Source organism: Dermacentor silvarum, chromosome 1, assembly GCF_013339745.2.
Source record: "Dermacentor silvarum isolate Dsil-2018 chromosome 1, BIME_Dsil_1.4, whole genome shotgun sequence".
Taxonomy (NCBI): Eukaryota; Metazoa; Arthropoda; class Arachnida; order Ixodida; family Ixodidae; genus Dermacentor; species Dermacentor silvarum.
The window spans coordinates 120,557,190-120,578,460 of NC_051154.1; the positions used below are offsets into that span (position 1 = coordinate 120,557,190).

The window sequence follows — 21,271 nt, forward strand, 5'->3', positions numbered from 1 at the left end:
AATTCACATTTGGTAAGCTGCAACATTAGATTCGTAACTTCAGCTAAAGTACAGATACAAACATAAAAATGATAACTTGCAGTCTTTGAACATCCGGGAACATACCTGCTTACTTTTGGCTATCTTGTTGCAGTACATTTTTCGCAAATCGCATCCCAAATTTTCACACAAGAAGAATTCAAATTTTTTTTATTTACTCCGAAAAAAGACTAATTGTATATTTGTAATCAGCACACAAGATTAAATGTGTCCTGAAAGTTTCATGTGTCTAGAGCTAATAACAAAAATGTTTGTTCTGGATGCCATGTCCCCTCATATTTATTGCGTTGCTTTTTGTACTTTTCTCAAAATGCAAATTTTGGGCTCCATCCAATATTCAAGCATCTATATTTCATCACCAAGAACAGATCGAAATAATTTTTTTTTCTTTTTTTTGCAGAATGGAGCCTAATGTGTACCCTGTGAAGTATGGCAAGCAATTTTCTTTGTTTTCATTTTGGAAATTATTTATATTGCTGCATGTTCTGCCACATGGTTGCCATATTTCGTGGTCTTATATTCAATGGGCTGTAAAATATATATTAATGGTCAGATAAAAAAAGTGCTTGCTATCCTTCATTCCTCACTTTCTATGCTATCTAACCATGCCTTACAAATAATTTTTTTAATGTGCCATTTATTTTCCAATGTGGCCTTAAACAATGGAAGTGAAATGTTAATTATCTTTGGAGCTAATTCCCCTACAGCAAAGCTAATTGCATATTCGAAATGAGCACAGGAATCTTAATAATACTGCAAAGTATCATTAATATTGATGATCAAAATGATGAACATTATTTGAATAGCAGTGTCCCCCCTTCATAACATACTAGTGAGCATTTGAAATTTGTAATTTTTTAGTAATGAGAGACCTATATAACGACTGATATGAAGAAGCGCTTCCTAGCCGGGCAGTCATTTTTTATCATAGTGTTATGCAAACAGAAGTAGCTGCAAGATAAATGACAAGTTGCTTTGGGGCCAAATTTAAAAAACTTTTTTCTTGTAAGAGCTGTTTGGCCATTGGCTGGCTGCCTTTCCCAAGTTTAGAATTGACTGGTATCTGTCAGATTTAATATAAGAATGGGTTAACCTGTTGCAGCAATGCTCTTATCAACATGAAACTTGCACAATGAAGTTATAATCATGTGACCTTCTGGTTGTATTAGATTGACTGATATCTTTATAAATTTTAGTGGTTTTGTGAATGTTACACTTGAGGAATTTCAGATAACCTTAAAGTTTGCGCAATAATTTGCACAATATTGTCACAGGAAACCCCTTACTCAAAAGCATTTGTTTACATAAGATATAGAAGATATAGAAGTTCTAGAGGAAATGAGAAAGAAAAAAAGCATTTTAAGCATAACATGCCTGTGCAATGTCCATAGATGAGAAGGTCAAGTGAAATCCGCCAATGCCTGCTCCGTCAAAAGTCCATGAGCGGGTGCTATTCAGTGGATACTGGTTAGGGAACATCGGAGACTTGAAGGAGTAGCTAACTCCTGGAACCAGCTTTGGAGAAAAGCTTGAACCTGCAGGTTAGGAAATGAACAACTAAAGATGCACAGTTTTAACAAATTACACTGAACACATTTCCAAGCAAACTGCTCCATAAGTTTTTTTCAGAAGGGGAGGGAGGGAGGGAGAGAGGGGATAAAAAGTAAGAGGTGAAGAAGAAAGAATTGAAAAAAAAAAAAAAAAAATGGAAGTGGCAACCTTTTTTCAGTTTACTTGTGCCATTAAATGTTGACTGAAATAACATTTGCCAAACACTGCAGAACTGGCAAAGGTCTTGAGTGGCGTGCCGCAAAGGGTGGCAAACAAGAACACCTGCAGTGGACACTATCGTTACTTAAATCTAGGCCAGCATTGATTCTAGGCCAACTGGCAAAATTGAGAAGCAACAAAAAGGGAAGGGGAGACTTATCTTTATTGTAATCTAATTAAAAAAAAATGCAGGCTCTCCCGTAATCGAGAGTAGATGTAAGCATGAAATGGCTACCATATGGAGTCTTTTGTTACCTGTGGTGCCTCTGCCTTTAACCGCGTTTCGTTTTGCAACAGTCCAACACACTCAGCATCTGTCGCCACTTTTTCTTCTTGTCGCATCGAAGTGGTCGGCTGCAAATGTGCGGCCTTAGCTCCCCTGTATCTGCCTTTTGAATGTCACTATTGGAAATGACAAATAAAACTTCAGCGTACTAGAAGTTACAGCTTGAGTGATACAGTCGAACACACTTATAATAATGTTCAAGTGCCACGAAAATTCCATTGTTATGACCGATAATTGTTATAACCAAGCTGCATGAAAAAAAAGCGGGATGGCAGAGCTGTTGTGAGAAAACTATAATGGCGGAAAGTCCAGTGCCCCTCTCTGCCACCTTCCTCCATCCGGTTGCTCATTGTGTTGACACGTGTAACTGTTTAACTCTGCTTCCTGCGCGCTCTGATCGCATGTAAAAAGACGCTGCTGTCGGCGTTCAAGAATGGCACAGCTACATTAGCAAAACCTCGTTAATTCGGATTTCACGGGACCGAAAAAATGTCCGAATTAACCGAATATCGAACTATCGAGGGTATCAAGAAATAAATAAACAAATGCTTTCTACATCAACACGTTTTTATTATTGCGATAGCAATTATATGGCCACTCCAAAGCAGATTTCTGCTGTCGCCGTGAGGTTCCGTATGACGTCAATCGAGATGAAATCGTCGCCGCGCGCCGCCGAACGCTGTATGTGCGAGTGAAAAGGTACGAGGGACGCGCGCTTTCACGGGGAGTAAACCCACGGCGGAGAACAAACGCGCGTTCTGCTCCGTGCTTTCTTAAGGGCTGCAGAAGTAGGCGTCTCTTTCCTCCTTTACAATCACCATATATGTAGAGCAAACGCGCCTTCTTCCGACACGCGAAAGGCCGGGGGGGGGGGGGGGGGGGGGAAGGAAGGGAGGCGACGTTTAGCTGCGGCACCAAGGGCCTATTTATATCAGAGACTCCGGCAACAGTCACCAACGCCGCACGCATTTTGTGCGAACGCGGGAAAAACGCCGACGGCGTCGACAACAGTTTTGCGTGTTGCCGGTGCTGCTACATATCCAAGTTTATACAGCTGATAAAGCTACTATCATTACTTCGTATAGCTCTCTACAACTTTGCTATCGCAATTGATGCTTCGCATTTCAGGAGAAACTGCAACAAATTTTTTACTTAATGAATTAGCAGAATCCTGTTGTTATTTGCACAAAAGCAGTGCGCAAGCAGCAATTTTCGTCATCTCATGACTGATTAGCGCTCGCAGCGGTGCGCGCCATCATCTGAGACACGCTTTTCACTACCGCGCGCACATCCTGATTATTTTTTCGCCAGTGTCACCAGGTCGCCGCCCACTGCGATATAGACGGTGCACTTCGTCCTCGACAGCTTTGCACTGAGTAAAAACGAAGCTATCGTTTGCCGCAACCACGACCGCTGTCGACGCGATCATGGACGGCAACCCTGCGACTCTGAAGGCGCGTGGCCGACGCACGCACCGAGTCAAAACGAAACTACCGTTTGTTGCAACTGCTGACGAAACTGTGGTCGCTATCGACAAGATCATGGGTGGCGACTACTCAGTTATGAAAGCACGCAGCCGACGCGCGTACCGTGTCAAAACTACTGTTTGTCACAACCGCTGCGGACGAAATCGCGGCCGCTATCGACGCGATCATGGATGGTGACTACGCAGCAGTAGCGCACCCAGGATCTCTGCCAGGGGGGGGGTTGACAGTTTGCCAATACCATCTAAACAGCACTAATTTCGATTTCTTCACGGGAAATTGTCAAAAAATGCGCTTTTTGCGAGTGTGCAGACGATTGCGCGTCTTACATCTTAGTTGCAGTACTCAAATGCGTAAGGAAAGAAAAGTGGTTAAACAAAAGGGGGGGTTAAGTCGGCCTCAGGGGGGGGTTACAACCCCCGAATCCCCCCCCGTCGGTGCGCCACTGCTACGCAGTCATAAAGGCACACAGCGAATGCGGTACTATGCACGGTGGTAAGCGCAAAAATAGACAGTTTTAGTTTAGCGTTAGCGTAATAGCGGGGTTACGGGAAATAGTGTTACCGTTCCGCAAACGAACTTTGCAGAAAGAGTTTTAGTATAGCGTGATAGCGTAGTTTACGTGCGGGATGCTATTCCATTACGCTTTGAATTTCGCATACATAGGGCACCTAAGATATGTGTGTGTGCGTCTGGAAAGTGCGATAAGCAGCGCAATGGAACCCAGGAGCGCGTTGTATTTTTACTTCCCATGTCCGTCGATCTGCAACGAAACAAGCAAGCAGTTCAAGCTGTCTACCATAGCCTCCGAAATCCTCCCATCTCAGAGGCCATATGCCGTCGTCGCGCCTATCTCTCGACTTTATCGACAGGTGGCGCTCACATCTCAGAAAACATTTTTTTCGTTAGGCTTAGGCGCGTTCGAAAAGAGAAGCGATCTCGAAAACTCCGCTAAATTATCCATAAAAACATATTGTCGATCCTGCCTGAAGGTAAGCGAAAGCCATTTACGCAGTAATTTCCTACCAACGAAGTGAATTATTCAACAGCAACTCCAAATTCAGTTCGAAGCGGGCGGCCGGAACCGCCGCCATGTTTTACGTACACTACGTAAACACCATAACACGCTAACGTTAACTCTGAGAAATAGCGTGCGCACGGTAAACGGTATGGCTCGTTTAGCGTTCCGCGCATGTGTATTTCGATCCCGCTATTCCGGTAACCACGCTAAACTAAAACTGTCTAATAAAAGTTTTAAAGGCACAAATAGGCACGAAGCGTTCCCGCGTCGCTTTCATTCCAGTACAATTTTCACTGATGACTATGGCAATGCGAACTCTGTCGCTTCGTTTCGGTGGATGCTAATGCCGTTTGTGGGGTCTCACATGTGCTCTTGGGACAAAGGAACGACAACACAGTAGTGCAAACAATCAAAAGAGCATTTATTGCACCTTTCTTACACTAATACACACTAGCCGAATTACAACCAATAGAACATTCACATAGGCGCGCGACAAATCAAGTAAGTCCGACTCACCACGACCCGATAGCGAGCGAATACATTCGCCCCATGCAATGACACCATCCCCTAGTCGTTCACATGTACGGTCACGCGAACGGTGGCGCGCTCGAACGATCCGTGTTCGTCCATACCGGTGCCCCACTCCGAGCCACGCGAGACGTCTCGCGAAGCGTGGATCGGAGCACGCGCGGGACATCCGCGTCGCTCAGCGATCCCAACCCAAAGAGGCCTTCGACCTTTTTCTCCCAAGTCACCCCGCCATTCGGTGGCATTAGCATCGCGACACTCGTGCCATCTCTCGCAACGCGCCGCAACCACTACGACCGCCTCCGGCACCCAGCTGCGCGGTGAAGCCGGACCATAGGAGACGCATGAGGGTCGCGCATCCCCACATCCCCCCCAACCTTAAATCACTACACATACTCCGGCGAAACATGTCACAAGGTCTATCAACGCGCGCGTCGCGAACAAAAGTTAGTACATGCGACAGTGGCGCCGCCGAGGAAATGTCCACACGTTATCCACAACATGCGAGCCGACATTGTCTCTGGCGTTCACCGCTGGCGTCCATTGGTCACAGCATCAGCACTGAAGATTCGATGGCACGATTCCAGCACAGGACTCTGGAAACGGCGACGCAGAAGTCGGCACGAGCAAGCGTCGTTCGCGCCGATGCGCCCTACCGGCGAGAGCAGCTGTAGCCGTTGGTGACTGCCGGCTCTTTTCCCAGCCGCCGAGGGTAACGAGCCGGACACAGGCGGCCGCCGAAATCGCTGCGTCGAACTGGCCACAGGCGTCTGCATCGCCTGGGGTAGCTGGTTCATAGGCCGGGGCAGCAGCGCAGACGATGTGCAGGTGACAGCAAACCAGGGGTGACTCCACTCAAGCTGCGTACACTCAACGCACTCTACCAACACTAAAGTAGTCCAAGGGAGAGGAATTCGGCACACGCATCGCCCACGTGGTACGATGTTCAATTCGGCTAGCAAAAATTTCGGGTGGCATTTCAGATGCTAAGTTCACGTGAACAAAGATTGCTTTCTTGAGTCGAACGAGTAATTTCAATTCGTGTGAGGCGAACTAATGAGGGAAGCAATGTGCGACGTCCCTCCATTTGCGATAGGCGGCTTCGTAAAGCCTTAGGCCTGATGCGTCGCTATCCTGACAGCAACCAGCATCAAAAAAAAAAAAAAAAAAATACATCACCCAAAATGGGCACAACAGGCAGCCGCGAGGAGACAGCTCTGTGAGGTGGTCCTACCCCGCTCGGTGCACACAGCATCCGAGTTGACGGCGCCCACCATCCCAGACGGTGTCGGAGCGCCCGGTGCCAGGCCGCAATACCAGTCAGCCCGTAGCGGCACCCGTGGCCTGCGGGCACCCCGGCTCCCTGAGCCGCGACTTCCGAAGTCAAAGAGAAAGAAGAAGCTATTTACATAAGAAATTCGGACCACCCACAAGCTTCTGTACTCACTCGCTTCAGGCTTGCCAATGCTACGCGGGTGCTAGGCCTCGCTCTCTCAGGATGCAGACCACGAGGCTCTCGTACCGACGAGTGTACTTCAAAAAACACTCACGAAAAGGCTTAGCATGTTGAAAAATTCAAACACGCTACAGCAACCGTTGCCTCACTCAAGAAAGCACGCCGCCGACACTAGCGATCAAAATCCACGCTAGGAATACGCTTCAGTTGAAACAAAAAGTTGTCTCGAACCGAGCAAAACTGTCAAAATTATCGTCCAATGCCCCAAGAGCCCCACGTTGGGCAGCCAGATGTGGAGTCTCAGACGGGCTCTTGGGACAAAGGAACTACAACACAGTAGTGCAAACAATCAAAAGGGCATTTATTGCACCTTTCATACACTAATACATACTAGCTGAATTACTACCAATAGAACATTCACATGAGCGCGCGACAAATCAAGGAAGCCCGACTCACCGCGACCGGATAGCGAGCGAATACGTTCGCCCCACGCAATGACACCATCGCCTAGTCGTTCACATGTACGGTCACGCGAACGGTGGCGCGCTCGAACGATCCGTGTTCGTCCATACCGGTGCCCCGCTCCGAGCCACGCGAAACGTCTCGCGAAGCGTGGATCGGCGCACGCGCGGGACGTCCGCGTCGCTCACCAATCCCAACCCAAAGAGAGAGAGCCTTCGATCTTTTTCTCCCAAGTCACCCCGCCGTTCGGTGGCGTTAGCATCGCGACACTCGCGCCATCTCTCGCAACGCGCCGCAACCACTACGACCGCCTCCGGCACCCAGCCGCGCGGTGAAGCCGGACCACAGGAGACGCGTGAGAGTCGCGCATCCCCACACGTTTTGGCTCTATTGCATCGCATATTTGGGGCGCTCCGCCAGCCAGCGCTACCCGTTGGTGCAGTCCATTCGTGTTTCTGAGGGTGGCGCGGCGTAGAGTTACATATATGGGTGCCGCCCATTCATGTTCGGAGGGGTGGTAGGGCGATGGAAGAGAGGCGCGCGAGGCTGGCGATGCGGAGAATGAAAACAGTGCGCGGCGGCGTGCAACGGCTCGAATTTTTTTTTTCTTTTAAGGGAGCTCGCATTCCATTTCCATTCGGCACGGACACCCAGTAGCCAGACTTCATCGTTATAATCGATAATGCGGCATGAGGGCATCGTAGTAAGCGGGTTATTTCACCATAGAAAACATACAAAAGTTGACCGTGCAGCAGCTTCACATTGTTAAAACCGGTATCGTTACAGGTGGGTTCGCCTGTATTGTGAAGAAATATTAGGATGAACTAGGAAGAAATATTTTTCGTAACTTGTTTAGACAGTAACTAGTGTATGTAATGCGGTCCTGTACGAAGTGTTGGGGGCCAGAGACCATATTTTCTTAAGTTTTAACTGGTTGCCCGGATGATCTCGTTTTGTTCTCGCAACTTGCCGGCATGTTCTCGTTTTGAGTGCCCGGATAACAGCTTTGGCTTTTGGGTCAAGGTCACTTGAAAGTCACCGACAACGGGAGCTAAAAGCATTTCATGCTTAGAAGGCATTCGACTACAAAAAGAACATACATTTTGTTATGCTTTTTGATGTTTGCTGCAAGCAGTGAGGATCAAGGTGGGTTCCCATGCCTCATCCCCCAGCTCATGCGTTGTGCTTAGCTCTATCTCTGGGAACTGCTGCCCCACTGGCAACACTGCAGACATGGCTAGCGCGCTGGAGCTAATCTCCAGCACAAACCACACTTCTCCCTTCCGGCCTCGAGTCATCGCGTGAACATACGTCACAGGGACACGCCCTGATTGGCCTCCCGAGTGGCGGCTCCCGGGCGACCTCTCCACTCGAGCTCTCTTCCGCTGAGCGCTTCATCGCTGTGGCAGAAGCTCATAGGCCTGCAACAAGTTGGTTACAGGAGACCTTTGCTCGCGCGACATCTCATTCTTGTACGTGGTGGACCACTACCCGGTGAGCCCTAGAGCAGTGGGCGTGCGCACTCGATCAGCCTTGTGATGAGCCTTCGCCCGTAAATGCCATGACTGCTGCACTGTGTTGTATCTTGGGTTATTAAACCCGTGATTGTGGGCCATCTGATCCTGGAGCCTTCTCTGCACTGTGTCAGAGAGTCGACGAACCCTGCACTAGCGCCTTTGTACGTTGCATAGCGGAGGAGTGTCGTGCCCTTTCCTAACCGTAGCTCATAGGGTAAGCCTCACGTATACCCATCTTCACAAAACATGAGCAACACTACTTGTCATCATCTTCATATCGACATCGGTGGCATTTTATTTCTCTGTTTTCGTCAACAGCACCCATTCTTTTCATCGAAATCATTGAAATGGGATTTGTGCTGGGCTCAAAGGTATGTCTTTTTTTTTTTCTAAAGTGACTGCCTTTTGCTGAAAGGCCTTGGTATATATAGTGACATGATGAATATGAACAGGCCAACCCAACAGCTGTAATCATGTCCTCCAAGATTGGGCAGAACACTGCCAGATCTTGGAGGCTAGGCTACGATATAATGCCTAGAATATTCTAACTGTGGGGAGACATTAACCCTTTGGTTGCTGGGTGTTTTTTCATAAGTGCAAAAAATTTAATTTCCTTTTAAGTAACACATTAATTAGCAAGCTTTAAATTAAAATGCTATTTTGGGTGATAAGTTTCAAAACATGACAAATTTTTAAATCTGAAAATTTAAGCAAAAATTAGGACTTACGCTATTATTGATTTTGGTTAGGATAACCATTGTTCCTCAGGCAACATGCATCTTCATCGATGCCATTATCCTTTTAAGACAGCTCGTAATCAAGATCAAAGTCCTCTGAATCAGAGTTCATAAGAAATTACTGAATTTCTGCATCATTAAACAAACAGGTAGGCTCTTTGCGCCAGTTCACCATGTCAAAAAACGGGCGATGTGAGCAACACTGGCAAGCTTTGTTGTGCCATCTGTCTAATAAAAACAAAACCTGCCATAAAATTTCAGTTTAACCAACTTTGAAGTAGATGGCACAACCAGTTTATGGATGTTTCACATTCACAAAATATATTGGGCACAGCCAGGGGTGTGGCATTGGCGGCCAGACGAGTATACACAGGCATGGCATGTAAAAGATTAAGATCGGGTACCTGTGGTCAAACTGCATACTAGAATCAAAGTAGACATCTGAATTATGTACATTGTTATAAAAAAACTTATTCACCTACATTTGAGTAAACACCAAAACTCTTGCTCAAGGTAGACACCTCTATTATTTCGTGGTATAATGACAAGTCATCCAGACAGTTCTAGTACTTGCCATGTTACATCTTAGTTTATTCTGGGTGTTGTGGAGATGGGTTTGCACAAGGCTCACTCAGAGAGTAGTGGCCAGAAAAGGGCAGACAGAATACTCCTCTATTTAGCAGCACACAAAGGATGGTACGGCTCGGTTCTCTGACTCAGTGCAGAGAAGGCTCCAGAGTCAGATAACCAACAAACACGAGTTTATTAACCAAAAACAGTATGAGAGCTTGAAGGCAAAGGTTCTCGCAAGACTGATACAAGTACATACGGCCACTGTGGGGATAGCGGTTCATCAAGCTCGAGAAGTCGTGAGAACAAAGGTCTCATGTCCAACTGGTTGTGGGCCTGTGGAGCCTCTGCTGTGGTGAGCAAGTGCTCAGCTGTACAGAGCTTGGAGGAGAGGGTGCCCAGTCAGTGTGAATATTTGTGATGTGGGCATATTGGTGATGCGTGCTTGTGCGTGTTACTTGATTCCTGGAGGGACAAGCACAGTTTGCATGGGAAAGTAGCTGCAGCACGCTAGCGATGTCTGCCATCTTAAACATGTACCTGGTGGCCATTCTCCCGTGCTAAGTGGAGACGAGGCACAAAAAGGGCACCTTGATGTTGGCATTTGATGATGATACCCACAAAGCATTGTTTTACACTTAAGCTTTTTCTTTTCCCCAATATAAACCAATCTTATGACTTTTTCTTTTTGCTTGCTTTATGTACTTTGGTCAGGTGACTTCGAGTTCACAAAGCTCACTAGAAACTCTCGATTCCAGATTAAAATTTGATAGGTTGCTGGGTTCATACAAATTTCCGGTATGCTCTCAGTAAATAACACTGCAAGCTCACCGAATCCTATGACCTTGATCAAACATTTCCACAGTATGATGCTTTCCTTTCTAAATGCTCACATTTCCAAAGAAGGGTGCATCAGCAAGATTCTCCAGTATTTACTGCATGCAGATAAATCGTTGTGGCAAAGTAAACCAAATGTATATTGAGCAGCTCCAGCTAGCCATTATAATGCATTATTGCAGAGAAGAGGTAAACCCAAATCCAAAGCACTCACCTAAGACACCAGACAGAGAACCAGCAGCAACTGTCCTGTTTGCCTGAGCACATTTGTTGCGCGTGATTATCACATAGGCACCATCAACAGAGCTCATTTCCACAGGTGTCAAGGCAGAAAATGATGCATTTAGCTGCAGCACAGGCTTGTGTGGCTGCGATAAGGAACTTATCGAAACAGTGTCATTCTTGTCAAGATCCAGATGATTGAGTGTAAGAGTGAACTTCTCCGTTTTCTCTGAAAAAAGTACAGGATTTTGTGAATCAGTAAAAGAACAAAAGGCTTGTTTAACAAGCACAAGGATATAGTAAATACTCATTTCAAACTTTATAGAAAGATAACCGGTCAGACAACCTGATTCAACTTCAAATACTTGACACTGAAATGATTAAAATTTTTCTTTATGAAAACACTACGAAAGAAGCAGATGTCGCAAGACCCAATTTACTGCCACAGTGGATACATTCGAATGGGGGCAAGTGCACTTCGATTTGGCTGCATTATAATTAACCCCAGATTGTCAATTATTCTGGAGCCCCTTATTAGAGCATTGATTTAGTTCACCATGCAGGTTTGAGATGTAAATTTCAATCTTGCAATGGTTGCAATTTTTTAACAGCTTCGGAGCCATTTTTAAAGCAAGAAAAACAGCTCTAGAACAGTTATGCACTGGGGCTGCAACGCAGGTAGCTGTTTCAGCTGGCTGGGAGGAGCCCATCCTGGCGGTACAGATCGGGAACACTATGTTCCAAGCCCTAATAGATAGAGGCTCAAGCGTGAGCTTACGTGGAATGCCGGGAGCAAAACTAGTAGAAGAGACAGGCGCCAAGCACAGGACACAGGTGCGTGCACTCTGCCTGGCAACAGGTTGGTCCCAGTCTAAGACATCCCTAAAGTGCAAGATCCAGTGGGATACGAGCAGCTGCAACCAGCGCTTGATGTGTGTGCCAGAGCTATGTCGGGACACTGTCCTCGGCAAGCACTTATTGAGTGCAACAGGCATCTCTATATATGTAGCACTAGGTGGATGGACTATTGGCACCGTCCCACAATGCATTATGCCGTTCACTCACTAAGCGCGACAAGGGTCCAGCCATAGTGCCCGCAATAGAGGAAGGAGAGCCTTACCACATGCACGCCCTCTATGAAGAGGTTCTTGTAGCTTCGGACATAAGAAGTAGCATTCTAACGAAAAAGAGCAAGCACCACGCTGTAGCAACAAAACTATAAACAAGCTTGAAGGAAGTGCTTGACGACTTCAGCCCTTTGTTCACTACAATTCCTGGGTGTACCACTCTTGCTCAGCACTGCGTAGACGCAGGGGATAGTGCCCCTGTAAGATGAGAGCTCCATCCAGTAAATTCTAAGAAGCAGAAAATCATTGAAAGCTGCATACATGACTTCCTAGAGCAGGGTCTTATAATGCGAAACAGCGGCCCTTGGAATGGCACCCCAGTGCTCGTCGCGAAAAAGTTGGGAGGCTACCGGCTTGCGGTAGACTACCGAATGTTGAATGCACGAACCAAGGTACCTGCCTACCCAATGCCTCGAACGAACTGGCTGCTAGCACAACTTGGGCGGGCTCAGTGGTTCTCAAGCTTCGATCTCCCAAGGGTTTAATCACATTACTGTTTGCGATGCTGACATTATGAAAATGACCTTCATCTGACATTAGGGTACGTTTAAGTTCGTCAGGATGCTCTTCGGGGTGGCAGGTGGCCCAGCAACTGTTCAAACCTTGATAGATCGTGTGCTACAGGGAATCAATCACCACTTCGCTATGGCATTTTTAGATGTTCTAGTCTACTCGGAGATGCTTGAGCTGGTGAGGGAAGTACTGCAATGTATTGAAGGTGCTGACTATACGATTCACCCGGACAAAATACAGATGTGCAGTCAGTCCCCTAAGGTTCTTGGCCCACATCATCTCATGTGGGCAGTGCAGACCAGATAATGAAAAGCTGTGTGCAGTGCTAGATTACCCAAGACCCAGCACACTTGAACAGTTGCAAGCCTCCCTGGGGCTTGCTGGCTATTATAGGAAATTCATCCCACACTACATCCAACAGCAAATCCTCTCACAGACCTTTTGAGGAATAATGAACCATGGCTGTGGGCAGAGAGTAATGAGCAGGCTTTCACTACACTCTAGCAATGCTTAGCTCAGGATGCAGTTGTAGGCCTTTCAGATCTAAACCGACCTTTCATAGTTGTAACTGATGAACGTGGTGTTGGCACTGTAAATGTGCTACTGCAGGCTGGCCCTGATGCACTGCAGCCTGTTTCCTTCATTAGCAGGGTTCTTACAGACGCCGAAAACCATTATACTGTCTAGGAGTGGAAGTGCTTTGCAGTAGTGAGGGCAGTGGACAAGTTCTGGGCCTATCTTGAACTTAGCGAGCTTGAGATGATGATGTATGGTGTTTAATGGCGCAAGGACCAAGTATGGCCAAAGAGTGCCGAGTTTGAGAGTCACAGTGATAACTCATCCTAGTCATGGATGTTTATGTTTAGCACCAACCAAGCTTCGCCTAGGGTCAAGTGTTGGGTCCTATGACTGTAGGGCTTCAATTGCCGAATCAAGCACAGATGAGGACTGCCAAATATACCCACAGATGCCTTGAGCAGAGCCCCTCTAATGTGTGAAGTCCACCCAAGTGACAGCATGCATGAGACACTGTTCCCCATTGCTGCTCCAGAACCTGAAGTGAAAATTACATTTGAGCAAGTAGCAGTAGTCTTGGAAGAGGATGCCACACTCAGTGACACAGGACGGTTCATCCAAGAACAGTCTCTTGATGACCATCTCTAAACGTTGAAGACTGTGGTCCAAGAGACTAGACTCCCAAGCTTGGACCCTGATCCCTGCCTTCTTAATGATTTGGCAGAGACAACAGAACTGGAGCCAAGCGGACTGCTGGTTCAGCAAAGAAGCAACAAGAAGGTACCATGGCTACCTGATCCCCTCCAACACCTGGTACTGAAGATGGCACACAAACACCCCACTGCAGGCCATGCTGGGGTTTTCAAAACCATGAGCATTCAGCACGGTTCGTCTAGCTGGGCATGCAGGCTGAAACATCAAAGTATGTGCAGTGCTGTGCTTTCTGTCAGCGCACAAAAACTCAACGCCAGAAGCCTGAGGGCCTCATGAACAGTCAGTTGGCAGCGCTCCCACGCTTAGTGACGATATTATCGGGCCCTTGCCATGTACCCCTCGTGGCCACAAATACTTATGGTGGTAATCGACAAATTCACGAAGTTTCCAGAGCTCTTCCCTCTGCAAGCGGCAACAAGTGCATGGCTGTGCATGTTTGATCACACTTGGCACAGCATAGTGACAGCCTGAGCACACCTCGAGTGTCCGTGTAACTGCTTTTGGTTACTGAGTGCAAAACGCTGCATTTACATTTTTAGAGGAATGCTAGCTTCACCTCAACTTACAAAGATAAATAAAAAAAAATGTAAGAGGGAAATAAATGCTTACCTGAGCTGTTCGAAGGATTAATGGCCCATGAGCAAAAAGCATTACATGTGTTGGACAAACTGTAAAATCCTCTCGTCCCAAGAGTTGTTGAATGACAACCTGCATAAAATGTGTTACTGCATTTATAAGCTACACTGGGCGCTTTACAATATGTAATACATTTTCTTTACAATAAGCAATTTGCAAAAAATCTGAGGCATGCACCTTGACAATCGACTGGCTTCAATTCCACTGTTCTAACGTGTGCCCTAATGCAAACAATTGAATTACCAGAATTTAGTTATTACATTATTGCATATTGCAACTTCCTTTTGCAAAAATGTCTGCCTGTGCCAAGTAATTTGCCATTAGCACTTTAAAATTTTGTGCAGAGACCACAGTCAAACAAAATGGCTGGTGTAATGGTTTCAAGTTGAGTGTACTAGAAATGGGATGGTGGGTTCACAGAAGGCTACAGCAGGCAGCGAGAGTGACATTAAGTGACACTACTTTGTGGCTGCTATGCTTAACATGTAAAACGAACTCTTTTCAATGAGCTTCCGTAATTAATGCCTGAAAGTGGTGCATCGTCATGCTACATAAAAACTTGTTCTGCAACCATCTTGTGAAGATGGCACCGCCACTAGCTCTGACGGTAGGCTGTTGGTAATGCTGCAAATACAGTTTCAATTTTGTACCGAGTGTATCACACAGGCAATTTTAATCAAAGTGATTGAAAAATCAATTTAACTGAAAACAAATTAATGTAAGCCTGTATAATAGCAATGGCAGTAGCCAAGAAGCACCTCAGAAGGCAAGTGACACCTTTGCATGCAAGCATTAACTCATTTTACGCATGCTTGTGGTATTAAAGTACCTGTAGAAAAAGAAAAGATAAAGATGGATATCAAGGAAGGAAACAAAACCGCAATGTTAGCACAATGGTTCGAGCGTCCACCTTGTAATGCGGGAGGTACTTGTTCTGAATCTAAGGGCCGCCGGGAACACACAGCTTGTACGTCCGCCGGAAAGGCGCTCGGCATATTCATAAGGGGTTCTCATCTTGAAAGGGGGCTCTATAGAGATTTGATAGGGTATCTGGGCGCCCCCTTGTCCAACATCAAATATGATGAAATTGTGGTGCATTTGCCAGTGCTGTGTGTGGGAGGCAGACTAGTGCTGCCGCCAGGTATCTGCTGATAAAATAAGTGCACTCCTGGCCCCAAACTCAGCCAGCACAAGGGAACGAAAACCAACACTTGCAAAGAACACACATTTGATGGAAAATTGCCGTCATGCACCCGCAGAACCCTTTTCAGTCCAACCACAGATGGCCTTGCTTTAGAGCATCTACCACGGCTGTGCGACGCAGACTAGAGCTGCCACCAGCTTCGCTGGTGACTGGTGCCTGGTCCCTAAAGGGAGAGGCATAAGGACGACAGAACAGGTGAATGCCCGCACAAATGCGCCAGGACGCACCTCAATCCCCAGAGTGTGCATATTTAACGAACACATCCTATGTTCTGTGACAATGGCCCCTTTCCACTATTAATATGCTTCACTGCATAGCAAAGATGTAAGGCAGCGAAGCTGACTTTCTAGAACCAGCAAAACCCACAATCGTGCCGAGACTTGCTTATCGAGACTGACAATCCAGCACTTCTGACATTTTGGCAAAGGAATATGATTGGGACTTGACAGGCTTAACCGTGAGTCTACATTTATCATCTTCGTAGGAACATGCCAGAGCAAATTTGACTGTGCACCGCTAATTTTACGTGACCACCATGTTCAAATGCAACACAAGGTGAGGGAACATAACAGAATGGCGACGCATCAAATCCACAGGGAGCATAATCCATAGGAGTCAATGGGTATTAAGTGGGGACAGTGAAAAAACAATGTAGCAGCCGATATAACACAAGAGCGAGGAGCATATGCACAGGGTTCCTCTGTAGTATAATAGTCATTAAAAGAACTGCACCAATTGCCTCTCAACAACATTAGAGCCTGGTTGCAAACAAGGTTACAGAGAAAAAATGGCTGCTGTATTCCAAAAATGCTACATACATGATTGCCAAAAAAGATCAGTAAGAATGAAAAAAAAAAAAAAAAAAAACGCTGCTGGGACTTGTGTGCTGTAGACATTTAAAAATGGCCTGTTGCAAGAAAATCATGAGAGGTTGTAGCGTAAACAATAAAACTTTAGATAGATAGAAAGAGATAGATAGACAGACAGATAGATAGATAGATATATAGATAGATAGACAGATAGATAGGCAGGCTCAAAATGCTTAAGACATGCAAAGAATGCTAGTTGCATTATTAAGATTAAATATGCAGTATGTCTGCCAAGTTGTCACACTTTCAGAAACCAAATAACTCCTCACACACTGATGTGTACATTCCAAACACACAGTTCAGCAGACTGAGAAAATCAAACTGAGCAGCACTGGCATACCTGGCTCAACACCAGTAAAATTGAACACGAAGGTGTCCCCCTTTATGAAGCCTTGGGCTCGGAGCATCAGCCGGTTATTGAGAGATGCTACAGGGTAGCCTTCAGTTCCTGCAGAAAACTTCTGAAGAACTGCACCGTTTTGACAAAAGTCGGACACCACCTGCAAGCACAACCAAACACAAATTTTAATGTACTATCATGCTCAATAGAAGCTGCAATGCGGGAGCTGCGGCTGCAGAGATGCTCTCAAGAAAAAAGTGGAGAGGGTTTCACCATGCCAGCAATGTGCACACCCCCAAGCCTTCCGTCGTATGCTTTCCTCACGGTGCGATAATGCACTGACCTGCCGTGCAGCACGGACACGCTTAGGCCTTAGTGCAGTGCGCTTCATCATGGCACACTGCTGCCTTAGCTTCATAACTAATCCCCCCCCCCCCCTTTTTTTTGTGTGATGGAGTGATAACAGTTCGGCGGGCGAGTGTATTATCGCTCTGTGAAGAAAGCAAACGATGGAAAGAAGGGGAACGATGAAAAATTACCTATGATGCATGACACAGTGACTTGAACTCGCGAAGGAAGACCGGCGGGGTATTATTTAGTCAGAAAAAAAAAAAAGAATAAATTGATGATTAAAGGATTAACAGACATGGTCACATTGACATGTATGATTAGCTGATGCCCCGGTCAGCTTAAGAGCAGATATGTTGTGCTTCAATAATTGACCTCATCATCTCATAATTGTCCCTACCGAAAATTAGTGAATCTTCGAACCAAGGGGACCAGCCACATATTTGGCAGTGAAATGCGAGAAAACCATCGGACGGAACTTTGTTAAAGGGACACTGAAGAGAGAGAGAGAGAAAAAAAAAAGGCTGAGCTAAATTACCTTTCTACAATACCAAACACACACACACACACACACACACACACCAAGAAAAGGCTCAGTAAGCAAAAAAAGACACAAAAACACTACAGAGGGCTGGCGACATCGCCATGAAGTTCCTTCATCAGCTCACTGTGATGCTATGGATTTCAACGTCTCCTCGGGGTTCATAAATTTTTGATTGGTAAAGATGGACTACATTTAGGAAAATGTCAAAGAGCGAGTTTGCAAGTTTTGAAAACTTCTACAAAGCCATGGCTGCCAAATTATGAAAAATACTTTAAAATCTGGAACATTCCACTGATGTAATGGCGCTGGGGTTTTGATGAGAAATTCAAGAAATTAAACTCATTTTTCCCTTTGTCTTTTAATAATTCATCTATTACCATGAAATTAATGAAGACAGAGCTTTAAAGAATACAATCAGTCTAAATATTGTTTATTGTTTCTATTTAGCGGCGCTCCCTCTGACGCTCGATCACGATGGGCAGAGCCACGGTATTATCGCCAAGGCCCCGTGACTTATGATGCCGGGACGCGACCAGAGCAACGTCGACCCTACTACCAGGACCCCAATTACGACCGATACAACCGATCCCAGCAAACACCGGAGGCGAGTTACCCAAGAGAGAACGAACTCACTTACCGCCCACAGAGAGCAAGCATTGGTTTTGAAGAGTATACAGTGAACCGTGACCCTCCCGTGTGCTACAGCTGCGGTTCCACGGGACACATAGCTCGTTACTGTCGCCAACACCGTCAGCCACGAAGGACACCGCCGATGTTTTCGCCACCTGGAACCCGTACTTCGCACGACCCATGGACCAGTTCACTTCCCACGGACCGTTTCTCGCGCGAGATCAGACGCAGCGATTCGCCAGCGTCTGACCGCAGCCTGACACCACCAATTAACCGTCCTCGTCGTTCTCCGTCCCCTCGGCACCGTGCATCTTCGCCCCCGCCGGGAAACTAGCATCCGCGGGCGATGGAGGTGAGGTCGCCGGACGGTCTTTGGATGAAATACCTCTGCCTGCTGTGATGATCAAAAACAAAGTGAATGTGCTAGTTAACGGATTGCCGACCACTGCTTTAGTTGATACTGGTGCGAATGTGTCTGTCATGAGCCTCGCTTTCAAGAACCGCCTAGGCCACAAAGTTATGTTTTCATGGGACGATGCCGTTACCTTTCGTGGAGTGGGCGGAGAGTGGCTCCACCCCCTCGGTGTTTGCGCTGTAAGTGTTACGTTGGCTGGGAAAGTGTTTGTGTCGGAGTTTTTAGTCCTTGCCCGCTGTTCGCACGATGTAATTCTCGGCATAGATTTCCTTCAACACTGCGGCGCTTCTGTGGACTGTGGAAATGGTGAAATCCATGTGAACGAGGTGCTTTTACCCGCGCTTTCTGAACAAAGCTCGTGTGACGAAGAAAGGAATACACTCAGTGTGCTTGATGCAATGCTTGCCCCCTCATGGTGCCTAACGCCCGTTCGTGTTTGTGCAACTACTGTTGACGCTCCTTGCGTTGACCTCGTGATTAGGCCCATCAGCATTAACTGTGCTAAAAAATGTATACTCGTGCCTTGCTCTGTCGTGTGCTTGACGAGAGGAGTCGCGACGTTGTGGGCGCTGAATTGTTCCGCCACGCCAGTAGTTCTGCCTCGAGGCATGAAAATTGCCCTTTTCGATGAAGCTTCATGCAGCTCAATAGCAGTACTCACAGCAGAGCCCGCTCCTGCTTACTCTCCATGCGATTATCGCCCTTCTGAAGAACTGATTCTCGGTATGATCAGCAAGGCTCTCTGCACACCTGAGCGTCAAGCACTGGTACAAGTCCTATCTCGACATGTTGCTGCATTTGATTTTACCCACGGAGATAAGCCACTTGATTTACCATCATCACGAGCTCGCCACAGAATAGATACCGGCTCAGCACACCCCATTCGCCAGAAGCCCTACCGCGTGTCATCCTCAGAGCGCAAGGTTATCGCAGAACAAGTTAAGGAAATGATGAAAAAATGTGTTGTTCAAGAGTTGTCCAGCCCATGGGCAGCTCCAGTAATCCTCGTCCGGAAGAAAGATGGTTCCTGGAGATTCTGCGTAGATTACAGACGTCTAAACGCTGTGACGAAGAAGGATGTCTACCCACTACCGCGAATCGACGACGTCATCGATTGCTTACACGCTGCTTCTTATTTTTCGACGTTTGATCTACGATCGGGGTATTGGCAAATACCTATGGAATCTAAAGACAAGGAAAAGACCGCATTCGTGACCCCAGATGGCTTATTCGAATTTAATGTTATGCCTTTTGGCCTCTGTAATGCTCCCGCCACCTTTGAAAGATTCATGGATACAATATTACGTGGCCTAAAGTGGGAGATATGCATGTGTTACTTGGATGATGTTGTAATCTTCGGCCGCACGTTGGAAGAACATAACGCCCGCCTGAGTCTTGTTCTGAGTTGCATCGAGAAAGCTGGACTAGTTTTAAACTCAAAAAAGTGTCGGTTTGGCGAGCGTCAAACATTGGTTCTGGGACATCTAGTCGACAAGGATGGCGTCAGACCCGATCCCCGTAAGATTGAAGCAGTCAGCTCTTTCAAACCACCACAGACAGCACGAGAACTTCGCTCCTTCATTGGTCTATGTTCCTATTTTCGTCGTTTTGTACCCCGATTTGCCGATATTGTTCACCCGTTGACATCTATTCTGCGACAGGATGTATCCTTCACATGGACACCGGAGTGTGACGCATCATTCTCGCAACTGAAATTTATACTAACGTCAGCACCCCTCTTGCGTCACTTCGACCCATCTTGCCCGACTGAAGTGCACACCGATGCTAGTGGAATCGGAATAGGAGCGGTACTTGTACAACGCCACAACAACGCCGAACATGTCGTTGCATATGCCAGCCGTTGTCTGAGCAAGTCCGAGCGCAATTATACGGTTACGGAGCAGGAATGCCTGGCAGCTGTTTTCGCCGTGCAGAAATTTCGATGTTATCTTTACGGAAGACCATTTAAGATAGTCACCGATCATCACTCTTTATGCTGGCTGGTTGGCTTGCGTGATCCATCAGGTCGACTCGCGCGCTGGGCGCACAGCGCCTACAGGAATATGACTTCGTGGTGTCATACAAGAGCGGACGTCGTCATGCCGACGCAGACTACCTTTCTCGCATTCCTCTTGCGACTTCCGACTGCGAAGCTGAGAATTTTGATGACTATCTCGCTGCCATTACTCGTACGTTCCCCGACGCGGCAGACTTTCAGAGAGAGCAACGCAATGATCTCAACCTGGATCCGCTGTTTGCCGCCGCTCGTACTGCTCAAGGCAGCGGTCGCTTCACCATTCGTGATGAGTTGCTGTATAAGAACAATTACTCCGGGAATGGAGCACGTTTTCTTCTAGTTGTTCCCGAGAGTCTCCGCGCCGACGTCTTACGCGCCATGCATGACGATGCGATATCTGGTCATTTTGGTTTCGTGCGAACGCTACACCGCACGCAAGAGCGATTTTACTGGCCCAACATGTCCCAGA

General features: G+C 46.8%; 1 protein-coding gene across 2 annotated transcripts in view; it reads right to left on the bottom strand.

Moving 5' to 3' along the window:
* LOC119435935 (uncharacterized) overlaps positions 1 to 21,271 on the bottom strand; it is a 167,538-nt gene that overhangs the window by 30,882 nt on the left and 115,385 nt on the right. For both annotated transcript variants that reach the window (XM_049660887.1, XM_037702637.2), the window contains 4 exons: positions 16,849 to 17,008; positions 14,409 to 14,507; positions 10,922 to 11,158; positions 1,414 to 1,574 (listed from right to left, as the gene is read on the bottom strand). In XM_049660887.1, coding sequence (XP_049516844.1) covers positions 1,414 to 1,574; positions 10,922 to 11,158; positions 14,409 to 14,507; positions 16,849 to 17,008 — 657 coding nt within the window. The remainder of the gene's footprint in view (positions 1 to 1,413; positions 1,575 to 10,921; positions 11,159 to 14,408; positions 14,508 to 16,848; positions 17,009 to 21,271) is intronic.